Here is a 12,546-nt window from a genome sequence, read left to right as displayed (position 1 = left end):
AAGTGTTGGCCTCTCTGTGTGGGGAGTATATCGAGCATATTTTATTATCTTTTGTCAGCCTCATTAAAAGGTTATGTGATTACCATTCGTGATAATTACAATAGACATAATTACTGAAAATTCGTAGCGGATATTGCAGTGGTTATGGCTTTTTATAATTGAATGAGTGCAATAATTAATTTGTTTATACAGATCTAAAGACTTTATCACCATATTTAAATTATCTGACAAGTATATGGTGGCTTTCTTTAATGAGTTGATCTTCCTTATACAAGAGTGATTTCAAATTGTTTAATTTAAAAATGTTTCATTTTTTAAATGAAATTAAAAATGAAATGTTTCTGAGCAGTACAAATTGTTCTGGTATGGTGAATAGACCTATGGTAGATCTTCATGTTTTTCTTTAATCTTATAAAATTTATTCTGTTTTAACATTCCAATTAGCAGCACTATGAATGATGATGGTGTGTTGAAAGATGTGCTTACTTGTCTTTGTTGAAATCTTCAGATACAGGCAGAGATGAGTGAAGTGTCTGTAGTTCCCATGGATTAGTTTTCAGTTGACCTGCAAGGACACTGAGCAAAGTAGGCGGGTGGCAAATGTGGAGATGTTTGGAGCAACTGAAGATTTGATTTTTTCTACAGTGGGTTTATATGAAAGGTAACTTACAAGGTGGATAATGGGATGAGTAGGAAAGGAAGGACAAATTTTAAGCATTCTGTCTGCCTGACCTCTGTTCTGGGGAAGGTCGTGGAGCCATCACTCAGCATGTACAGAACAACCAGGGGAATCAGGCCCAGTCAGCAGGGTTTAAGAAAGGAGGTCCTGCTTGACCAACCTCATCTCCTTCTATGCCAGGGTGACCTGCCTAGTGGATGAGGGAAAGGCTGTGGATATTGTTTACTTGGACTTCAGTAAAACCTTTGATTCTGTGGAGGGACTGTCTGCTCAGGGCTTGGATGAGTGCACTCTGCTGTAGTTGTGGTGAATAGAGTTAAATACATTTGGCAGCCAGTCACCAGTGGTGTTCCTCAGGGCTCACTTTTGGGCCCAGTCCTGTTTAGTATCTTTATCAGTGACCTAGACAATAGGATCAAGTGCACCCTCAGTGCGTTTGCAGACTATGCTGAGTTGGGTGGGAGTGTTGACCTGCTGGAGGGTAGGAATGCTCTGCAGAGGGATCTGGACAGGTTGGAGCAAAGGGCCGAGGCCAGTGGTCTGAGGTTCAACAAGGCAAAGTGCCGGGTGCGTCCTGCCCTGGAGTCACCACAACCCCCTGCAGTGCTCCAGGCTGGGGCCAGAGTGGCTGGAAAGTGGCCCAGTGGAAGAGGACCTGGGGGTGCTGGTCAACAGTGGCTGAACATGAGCCAGCGTGTGCCCAGGTGGCCAAGAAGGCCAATGGCATCCTGGACTGTATCAAGAGCAGTGTGGCCAGCAGGACTAGGGAAGTGATTCTTCCACTGTACTCTGAATTGGTGAGGCCACACCTTGAGTCCTGTGTCCAGTGCTGGGCTCCTCAATTCAGGAAGGACACTGAGGTGGTGGATTGAGTCCAGAGAAGAGCAGCAAAGCTGGTGAAGGGTCTGGAGCACCAGTCTGATGAGGAGCGGCTGAGGGAGCTGTGGAGGCTCAGCCTGGAGAAAAGTAGGCTCCGGGGGGAACTTACTGCTCTCTGCAGCTCCCTGAAAGGAGGCTGCAGGGAGGCGGGGGTCAGCCTTCTCCCGGCTAACAAGTGATAGGAAAAATTTCTTTGTGTAAACATTTGTCAAACGTTGGAACAGGCTGCCTAGGGAAGTCATTGAGTCATCAGCCCTAGAGGTATGTAAAAGATGTGTAGATGTAGCGCTTAGGAGGGATGTGCTTTAGTGGTAGGCTTGGCAGTGCTGGGTTAAACAGTTGGACTTGATGATCTTAAGGTCTTTTCTAACCTAAATGATTTTATGATTCTGTACCCAGAGCTCCCAATGTCTGTAATACCAATTCTAACATCTTCTCACTTCCGGTGCTGATGTCAATGAAGTGTGTGGTTTCTACGCTACAGCAAACTTTGCTCTGGTTCTCTCCTGAAGGCTGCTGGTCTCTGCTACTTCCTCTGCATGCCATCCTCTGGAGGGGAGCTTAGCCTGGACATGCCTACCTGTGCCATAGGAAGGGAGTTGTCCTGTTACACCTAAGGGATCAGTCTGTGGCAGTGAACTTTGTAGGGCTGCTGAAGCACTTAATGGAATAATTCTATATTTCTTTGAAAACCCATTATGTGATGTGACCATCCCTGAATGAAACATTTTATACTGTAAATAAGAATTTTGTGTTTTGAGGGAGAGGTATTGTAGGTGTGGCAACTTATTGCAGGAGCAACACTGTTCTTCTAAATGTTGAAGTATTAAACTTCTCAAAGAATTGCAGCAATACGTAGTTCTTCTGCGAGAATGCATTAAGGACTTGAGATGAGATTTTTTTCAGTATTTGTTTTCTTTCATAGGTACAAGAACTGACCAAAGAGTGGACAAACAAGTGGAATGAAACTCAAGATATTCTGAAAGTAAGGCAAATAAATAAGTTTTCATTGTGGCATTTGAACTAGTCATAGTGTTTTCCCTTAAAGCTTAAGCTTTCATGACTTGTTGAACATAAACTTGTTTGTAGTGTAATTTAGAAGGAATTTTTTGGTTCTCCTTATTACTGACATGAAACTTGGTATTTTTTGTATCGCTCTCCGATTTCTTTTATTTTTTCTTTAAGTTGACCACTGTGTCTTTTATCTGACTTCCACATAAGTTGAATGGCTCCATGCTTAAAAATAAAAATAAAGCTCTAATAGCATAGAGAACAGAGCAGGGTTGGTAACTACTTAGCAGATGGTGTGACAGAATGAACTGTTTAATGTCTGTCTAGATACTGAACTGGGAATCACCATTTGCATATTCATCAGAAGTGTTTTGGGTCCAATTTTATGTTTTTTTCTGTGTTATTTTGTTATTTTGAAGCATCTATACATACATAAAACTTTGTTAGTCTCCCATTCGTTCATGTCTGGATTGGGAAGCCCACTGTCACATGGAGAATTTGTGAATTTTAGTCAATTGTGGAAGTGAACATTATGTCATGTTTGGGAAATTTTTAAAGCTGTATGTTGGAAATCCACTGATCCCCTCACAGAGATTACAGAATCAGTGTTAACTGAACAATACATATAAACAAGGCAATGCAACATTTGTTAAATAGCTGCATGTAAAGGACTTAAACACAGAAACTGTAATTTCTGCTTTTCTAGTACTGAGATTTTCTTAGCTTAATTCATACAGCTTCTGTATGAATTGCATCATATGCTGAGCATTGAATGTACGAACGTAGCTTGTTTCATTTTGGGGTTAAAGGCAGTTGGTATAACTTTCTTTGTCCCAGAAACCTGAAAATCTGCAAAAGACTTCTTGTTTGTACTGTTTTATTTTACACCGTTTTTCTGAAGGGATCCATATTTTTATTCACTTCTTGTTTAATGGTTCTTAAAATTGAGTGGGAAAAGGCTTTTTGGAAGTTTGCCAGCTGAGTCACTGGAAAGCAGATTTAAACTGTAGAGAAGAGTGGTGTTCCTGTAATGGATTCCCTGTAAGTTCACTGGGGGTTTTGTTTTGTTATTGATGTGCCCCCCCTCCTTGTACACACAGACCATACACATTGTTAATTTGTAAAAATAGATTGTCTTGGCACTCTTTGAGAAGTGAGACTGTCTTTGTACGTCCACCTCACTGCAGTCACACCTGCAACTTTGCCCATGCCATAATTCAGTAACTTTCAGGTCATTCTTCATTAAGGTACTTAGAACTTCATGTTTGTATTATAATTAAAACCTTCTTTCCCTTGCCTCCCCCTGGATTTGCCATTCTGAGGTAGCTGCTGCCTTCCAGTTCCTGCCCTGCAGCAGGCTTGGAGAATTAAAAACCATTTGCTTCTCAGTCCCTAACACCATTTGCTCCAAATCTGTTGGGCATATGCCTGCCAGATGCAGGTGCACTTGCTAGTAGCTGAATGGGATTTCCTACTCTGTAATTATGCTTTTTTTTTTTGGTACTAAGTTCTAAATATCAAACTTCACGTGTTTTTGAATTGTTCTCACAGGCTGATGGGAAAATGTGTTAGTGTTTAAATCCAAAATAATTGAAAGGATTTTGCATAAGCCTTGTAAAAGACAGGAAGATTCACAGGGCATGCTAGTGTTTTCTACTAGATCAACAGATACGGTTGGAAAAAGTTACCTGGCTTTTACTGAATACAGTGCTTTCATCAGGCAAAGAAGCTTGACAAAGAAATGTTGCATACTGTTTTTCAGGGAAGATGTTTCTCAAACCTGCTCAGCCTTGCCAGTTATATTGAACCTTGTTTTAAATTAGACCATCAGCATCCAAGTGCTGCCTTGAAAATAATTCATAGAGAATGGAAAATACCATCCAAGGAGCAGAAAAATACCGTGTGAATGCAAGTTTTTGATAAAAAGTATTTGGCAGCTTAAAATTTAGTTATTTTAGTCATCACAGTGCAATGTGTACAGCTGACATGTACCTCCCAGCATTCTTCCTTATTTCTGATTGTAGCTTTTATACCCTTTGACATTTATTTGTATGTAGTTCACCTGAAGTTTCAGTTTTCTGTGCATCTTTAGACTACGTAAGTTGATCTTTCCTATCTGTAAATGTTGTCAGTTCTGGATTTTGGGGAAGGCACAGTGGCTGAAGGCCAATAGCAGCTGTGAAAATCTTGTCTAATCCTCCATATATGCTGTTGGCAGATTGGACATATCTTGGGCTGGTGATGGTGGTATCAATAGTGTGCTCCCTTTATTTCCTGCGTTTGGAAACCCTTTTGCTGGGCGACTGTCTGGGTTCCTCTGCAGTCTGAATTACTGTCAACTCACACCTAAATCCCAGATTCTTCTGTTTTCCTTACTAGATTAGAAAGCTGTATACATCAGGGTTTTGCATTTGTGTTGACTCTGTATAAAGGCTTCATAGCATGGCAGGTTCTTGGCATTGTTATCTGCCTGAAGTGACAAGTGTTGCTTCCAGCGGTGATGTTTGTTTTCATCCTTAACCTCCTCACTGCAGTATAACATGACACTCTAGCCTTACTAACCTGGTATTACAATCTGTCCCCCATCCTTGCTTTTAATCAAAGTAAGGATATTTTAATGCTTAATCAGGTTAATAAATATGTGGACTAATGGCTTCAGCATTGGGTAAAATACTGCATAAAATCCCAAAGAGATAGTGTTTGGTTTTGAGTTATTTCCTCAAATATCAGCCAAGGATTGCACCTTACAAAACAGCACTGCTTTTACATTGCTTCTCCAACTTCAGGTGTCTTGCAGCCTCAGCACTTAACTGTAGGATTTTGCTTTCATCTCAAGCTCATTGAATCTTTCTATGGATTTTTTTTTTGCCTTTGGTTCATGTTCTTCTGTACACATTCCCAAAAAGAAGAGGAGGAGGGGAAAAAAAACTGTTTGCTCTTTTCCTTAATTTAGTCTTTTTTGTATGGTTCTGTTAAAGATCAATTCTGAGGTCTGTAATTTCTTTGGATGCTTTCTAAGATGTTAGGGTAACCTATCCAACTTTCGATTTTTCCCTTGCTTTGAGGCTTTAATTGGTACAAAACCTGATTTGATGTAGCTGCTATATTTGACTGCATGTGTTGTCGTTCCCCTAGAGATCTTTTTTCTTTTACTGTCACCTTTTTTTTTGTCATCTTTTGTGCATGTTTCAATTTCTTTCTCTAACCTTTAGCAGCCTTTATATTAATCTTTTTAAATAGTGCACTCCTTTATATAATTCTCTGCTGGTTTTTCTTCCTAACTTTCTTTTAAATTTCTTCTCCCATTTTCTGTTTGTGTAGATATAACGGTCTGTTATCTGTTTGACTTCTAGCTTTTGCCTTTTTGATGTATGTCATTTGTAGCTAGAATAAAGGTATTTAAATGCTCCTTTTTATTTATTTTTAGTTTGAAGTAGATTTGGAGTTCCCTTTTATTTCCTTATCCTGTTTGTTGATTCTAAGCATGTCATTAGCTTTGTGTGTCAGAGCTCAACTGATGTCAAAGGATGCAGGGAGATCTGTCTTCAGAGTCTATTAAAGGACAGGGTCTTTTTTGTGTATGTGTGTGTGTGTCTAATTCTTGTGATCAATAGTTTAACTAGTCAGTGCTTCAACTGGCTTTGTCCTGTTGGATTTAGTGACACAGTCTCACTTTCATCAATAATACTAATTCTGCTGCAGCTCTTTACCCCACGGTGTGTAAATATCTTATTGAACACTGTTTATTTGATCTTTTTTGTGCCCTTTGGTTGACTACTGCTTAAAAATGCATTTTTATACCTTCAGAATGGTTGTTCCTACCTGGGGAAATAAAAATTGTATGTTTATTTTCAAGCATTAACATCTATTGTTTATATCTTGCCTCTTTTTAGGGGGGATGAAATACCCTTAACTTGCCATGATTAATAAATACGGACTAATACCAAAGAGTTATTTTGGTGGACAATACTCATCTAAGCAGGGGAATTTTCTTTCTTTAGGAATCTTGGCTATACCCAGCAAAAACACCAGGAGACCAAAACTCAAAGCAATTGTGTTGCTCTTTATGAGGTGTTGATTAGGGTGGCAGAAGTGAATAGATTCTGATTTTAATAATTTTCTTTTCCTGATGGCTTGCATACCGTAGTGAACTCTGTCAAGAGCTGTTTGTCCTGTTCTGTATAAATGCTGCATTTGTCTACATTTATTTGCATTTTCAGATAATCTTTAAACCACAGTTGCTGAATGGTATTTAAACACCATTATCTGGGTCCTTCTGCTTGAAAGGCCGGGCATTCATCACTATTTTCCTGTTTTATGCCTTTTTGTTACTACCTATTAACCCTGACTGGCTTGTCCCCTTTTCCTCTCCTCACTTCGATTGTGTTCTACGCAGTGTGTTGCCCTTCGATGAGCATTTGTTTTCCTCATTCTTTCATGTCCTTGTTTTAACAAGCTCAGTCCCCAAGGTGAGAAGTGCTCTCAATTAACACCTTCTGCTTTCACCTAAAACTCTGTCGTCTACTTCCACTTTTGATGGCTGTAGGGAAGAGAATTTGTGCAAGCTCTTGGGCTTCTGAGGAACAAACTGTAGAACTTTTAAAAAGTGCTCCTTGCATCACTAACAGTGATCATAACAATGCATAAACCATGGCATGGGATTCTTGTCCAAAAACCAGTAGTTGTGACATGTCCCATGCGATGTCTTTCGTAATCAAGAATATATTGTGGGTTTTGTGTCTATTCCATAGTAAGATTTTTAGAATATCAGAATCCTAATGCCTCATATAGTTGTCCCAGATCACTAATGAATGGCCAGCTTTTGTTTATTTTTGTCTTTTTTTATTTTAAATTTAGAAATATATAAATTATATGAAATTATGTGACAAACAAAAAAATACGGCTTGACATCTGTAGTTTTTTGTGAGTAACCTGCTCTAGTGGAAACTGTCCCTGCCCATGGCAAGGAGGTTGGAACGAGATGAGCTTTAAGGTCTTTCCAACCCAAACCATTCTGTGATTTTACCACTAGGTAAATTGGGTATTAGAAAATTGCATATAATGAAGTTTTTAGGAAAGACACCAGTATTTAATCCTGCCCTTAAAAAGTGCATGTGAGTTTTAAAGACTTCTGGGCACATGCCTTTCAAGCATAGGTTCTTAAATTATTCTATTTACAGGTCAGATGTTAAAAATGGAGTTACAGGACTGGTGTACACTTATATATATAATAATATATGCATTATACTGTATTTAAACTGTTCATTTGAAGCTTTGGCATATGTGTTTATTTGTATGTTTGGCAGGAATAGCACTTGTTTCTAAGGTTTTTTCACATTTCAGTAGATCATTTTTGTAGACTTGTTGCTAGTTAGACATGTTGGTGTTGCCTTTTGGTTAGAATGTCTGTTGTTGGCTGTGTTTGTACTTCTAAAGGGAGAATTACAACTGTACTTTGACTTGAACAAATCTTATTTGGTATCTTATAACTTCTGTTTGTCATCTGTATTAGACAGCTCTCATTGCATGCTTCCAGTTTTTGTTTCCTTTCTACAAGCTATGTCTTCTGCTTGAATTTTTAAGAGGTTTAAGAATCACTGCAAAATTAACATAGGATTGCACAGCTATGGAGCTGGCAGGAAGAATTTAAGTCAGATGTTGCTGCTGAATTTGTTTTCTTTTAGCAAAGCTGGTAGAATAAATAACAACTCTGTTCCTAGGGATGTTTGCTTTCTCAACAATTGTTTGCTCTCCAACTATTATATATGTACATTTATCAAAATGGAAGAATGCCCATTCATACGTGAGGAAGGACATTCATATTGTTACAGGAGTCTCTTATTAACATATTATTCTTAATGGGACTCCCTTCAGATGGCTTGTGAGTGTTGTGCAGAAGACAAGATATAAAGAAAGTTTTAAAAGTTTAATGTTAATTATTCTAGTTTATCTCAGCCAGAAATCACACAATAAATGCAGATAGCTTCCCTTTCTCTAGAAGCCTGTTCAATTGTGGTTTTGAGTTCTTGCACTAGATGTCACTGCAGATACAAAAATCAGGTCCTTCTGCATGCTTAATTCAGATTTAATTCAGATATTTTAAGGCAAAATTATTTGCAATATCTTGAATTTCATTGCTTTTCGGATCCACTAAAATAAGTTTATGAGAATGCCAAAGACTGGTTTAGGAGCAAGTCTTGAAGAGCCTGAGTTACTGTTTTGACAGAAATGCTTCTGAACAACAATTCACAGGTGAGATGCACAGTAAAATGATTATGTGCATTCAGAATTATTGCAATTATTTGTCAGTATATTTTTAAACTCCCATTTTCAAATGACAGTGTATCTTGAATATTTGACAAATTTAGCTAAAGCCTTTAAAACATATTTATTTTCTTAACTTTGTTGTAGCTTGGATAATTTAGGGATATAAAAGAACAGTTTTTTAAATAGGTATTATCTTTTATTTGACCAGGTAATACAGTTGAGAAAACAAACAGCTTCTGGACATAGAGATCTGTAACCAGGGCACTTCTGCTATTTGCTTTCATTTTCAATGGATCTTGCAGTTGAAAAGCCAGTGGCAATGATATGCAGTTTCTATTTATAACTGTTTCTTTTAACATTTTTCTCTTGATTAATCACTTCTGTAGATTTATAATTGAGTTTCAGTACATTAAAATTTAATAACTGTGCTGGGTTTTTTCCATCTCTTTTTGAGAAAGCTGTCTGATAACAAGGGAATGTTTATCGTTCTTTATCCTTGTACAGTATTTACTCACAGCTTCTGCTTCCTGAGCCATGACAAGTAATATCAAGTTTAGCTCTCAGTTTTATTAGGGTTTGTTTTCTCATACCTGGCCTTGTGCATTATGTATTTATTTCCCAAGTGTAGCGGTTACTGGCAGTGGTTGTAGTTTATAACATCATCTGTTCTGGTCAGAAGATTTCTCCTTTGACATTTGAGTTTGGACAGAGATCATTCAAACATGATTTGCTTTACTTTAAAATAGGCATTGTTTTTTTCATACTGTGTCACAGAACAGATGCCATTATTAAGTGATGCTTATTACTTTCCCTGATCATCCCCCTTGCTTCAGTCTGATAAGCATGCCTAGGTCAGTGCAAACTGAGAAGAAAGAAAACACAACTGAGAGAATTTTCAATAAAAGCAGACAGAAACTTTTTAAGGGGTCATATGGTTGTCCTGAGATACAGATTGCTTTTTCTTCAGAGGAGCAGCTCTCACTGCTCTTCACTCACCAGTGATTTTTTTCAGTGCTTTGTCTGCTCTCAGCCTTGGCTTGCTGTTGTCAGAGGACCAATAAAACTACTAAATTGGGAGCTGGTGCTACTGATCTACTTTAGCTCTTTTCCTAATAGAAACAGTATTGAAAGGGTCCCAGCCACCTGGGGAATGCTGAGTGCAGCATTCAAAAGTAGATTTCAAAAGAAATAGTTGTCTGCTTTCAAGTCTTTCTGCCACCTGTGTTCACCTGATTAGGAAACCTCCTTTCTCTCCTGCAGACACTACAGCTGCTTGTGATGCCTCTGTGGTGGACTGACCACTTTAACTTTCAGTTTCTGCTAGAAAGTTGTGATCTAGAGATGCCTAATGCTACTGATTGTTTTTTATTTCAGTTTAAAACCATTTTTCCCACTTGAAACCACCTGGACCATCAGAGAAGCACAGTTGGGGCTGCAGTTTCTGAGCTCACCAACCACAGATTAAGCCAGGGGTTGAATAGTTTGGTTGATCCAGGCTGTGCATTCCAAAAAAGGCCCTCCAGTGTTTAGGAATAACCGTGCTCCCAAGTATTTCACTGGTGTTTTCCTTAAAACTGGGGCCCTGCATTTGTAGACTATCCAGGCCATGCTTAGCTTTAATCCATCCCTGGGGCTTGGAGGCGGTTTTCAAATAAAAGGGAGTCAGACAGAGTGAGTTGCTTTTGAAATCCTTTCTACAGCTCAGATGCCACTTGTTCAACAATTCCTCCTGGGCATTTGGTCTGCTTTTCTATTAATTTTCTTGTGGCAGGAAGGGGATCTAAATTGAAAGCAGTGGAATCTCCTGATTTAACCTGTAGAAAAACAGAAGAAGAAGAAATATACCCTGAAAACTATTTCTTCTAAAGGATCAGCAGGGAAGTAGTGAGAAAGATAAAGGCAAAACATAAATTTCTCTTTGGACTTGGCTATGGGAGGGGAAAGAAGCAATTTAGACCAATTCAGGTTTTATCTTAAGTGCCTCACAAAGGAGCTGTTTCTAATGACAATATGTATTGGATATGAAATACCAGAACCAGTTTATGCTGCTGGTGTTTTTAGCAGCATGTTTAGGAGTTTATTACTGCATGATTCTGATAGCTATGAGTACACAGAACTGTTGTGCACCTGACTTCATGTCTTAATTGACAACTGAGCATAGCCTTGATTCATACAGTCATACTGCTGTAGCAGTGCAGCTGGAGTGATGAGCTTGTTCTTTGTGCTTCCCAGCTACAGAGATGATATTTTTAATGAAATCCACTAAGAGGTGTCTTAAACACAGATGGCAGCACAAATCTGTGGCTGTTGCAAGCAGGCTGTATTCCTGAACAAAGAAAAGGACAGGTGTGGTTTCTGACTGCCATGTGTCAGATTCATTTACTCTTCTAGCTCAGTAGCTGGGCTGTGAGGGACAAGAATATGCCAGCACCCAAGCCCATGCATCTTCCTCTGCAAAAGTCTTGCTAGCCCTGAAGTCTGTTTTTTCTCCTTGGTGGTTGTTGCTTGCTAATACGCACAGTCCTGCTCCTTTCTTCAATTTATTTTAATAGCATGGGTTGCATGTTGGCCCTGAGGAAGCGACTCATGGATTTAAAGTAATCTATTATTTTAGATTCATCTCTATGGAAGTAGAGATGAATTTCTAGACAAATAATAAACAGAACTCCAGGTAAGTGAAATGCTTCTTAACTCTCCCATCCCCCAAGAAACACAACCCCCAAAATAGCTTTTAAAATGAATAAATGTATTAGCTATGAGACTGAGGGTTTTTTTCCCTCTACAATTCCTTGACTCATTCATCATCCAGCTTTAGCAACAAATGAGGTAGGAGTCCTGCAGATAATAGTCCACTGCTTTCTCTTGATTCATTCCCGGAATACGGCCTATGGAATGAATTATTCACAGGTCCTGTAGAAAATATGTGATCATGTAATTAAAGACTGTTTTGTAATGCATATGGAAGAAGAAGAAGATGAACAAAAATAGCCTATTTCTTTGTTTTCCAGCCAGGCCTTTTCCCTTTTTAGATACCAATTGCTGTCTCTTAGCTGGAAGGTATAGTATCTCCTGCTAGGAGACGTCACTAAAGGCAAGAAAAGTCTTGTTCTCTGCCCCAAATATCAGTGTTGCTGTATGTAGACTTATTTGCCCTTTGAGACTCATGTATGCTCAGTGTGTTCACACATAGGAAGCTGTGAAGAGGTGAAGCCTCCTCCACTTGAGACGCAGCAAAATGCTCTGTGCGCCTCACTTTTTGACACAGAAGAATCGTTTTCTCTTAAACCCGAGCTAGCAGGGACAGAAACCAGCCTGCAGCAGATACTCCAGCATGGAGAATGGTGGCTTTGATGGTTTAAGTTTTATAAGCTGCTGGAAAATAGGATTTTCCAGGCCAGTGTCCAGGAAGTCAAACAGGCACCTCTACTTACAATTAGCCAAATCCCGTGGTTCTATTCAGGGGATTTTTCTCAGATGTCAGAAGTAGTTCTGTCCATACAAAGTCTGAAGTGTCAGGGAGCAGGCATTTCAACTTGTTAAGTTTGTCCTTGTAATTCCAGGAGTGAAGGCCAAATTCCTAAAAAATCACTTTGAATCTGCTGAGTCTTCTGATGCAAACCCTCGTAGCACAATTAAGGATGGTGGTGCTTTGGGGTGCCACCACAATAATAGGGTTTCTGTGTATTAATAGCCAGCTGCATGTCAGCAGT

At 39.0% G+C, this 12,546-nt stretch overlaps 1 protein-coding gene across 5 annotated transcripts in view; it reads left to right on the top strand.

Moving 5' to 3' along the window:
- Positions 1-12,546, top strand: part of KIF16B (kinesin family member 16B) — a 132,584-nt gene that overhangs the window by 35,301 nt on the left and 84,737 nt on the right. For all 5 annotated transcript variants that reach the window (XM_027886509.1, XM_027886510.1, XM_027886508.1 and 2 more), the window contains exon 12: positions 2,484-2,543. In XM_027886509.1, coding sequence (XP_027742310.1) covers positions 2,484-2,543 — 60 coding nt within the window. The remainder of the gene's footprint in view (positions 1-2,483; positions 2,544-12,546) is intronic.

This window comes from Empidonax traillii, unplaced genomic scaffold (genome assembly GCF_003031625.1).
Source record: "Empidonax traillii isolate 1590-97213 ecotype Southwest subspecies unplaced genomic scaffold, ASM303162v1 scaffold188:size807701, whole genome shotgun sequence".
In the NCBI taxonomy this organism is placed as follows: domain Eukaryota; kingdom Metazoa; phylum Chordata; class Aves; order Passeriformes; family Tyrannidae; genus Empidonax; species Empidonax traillii.
This window is presented reverse-complemented; position numbering and strand designations above follow the sequence as displayed.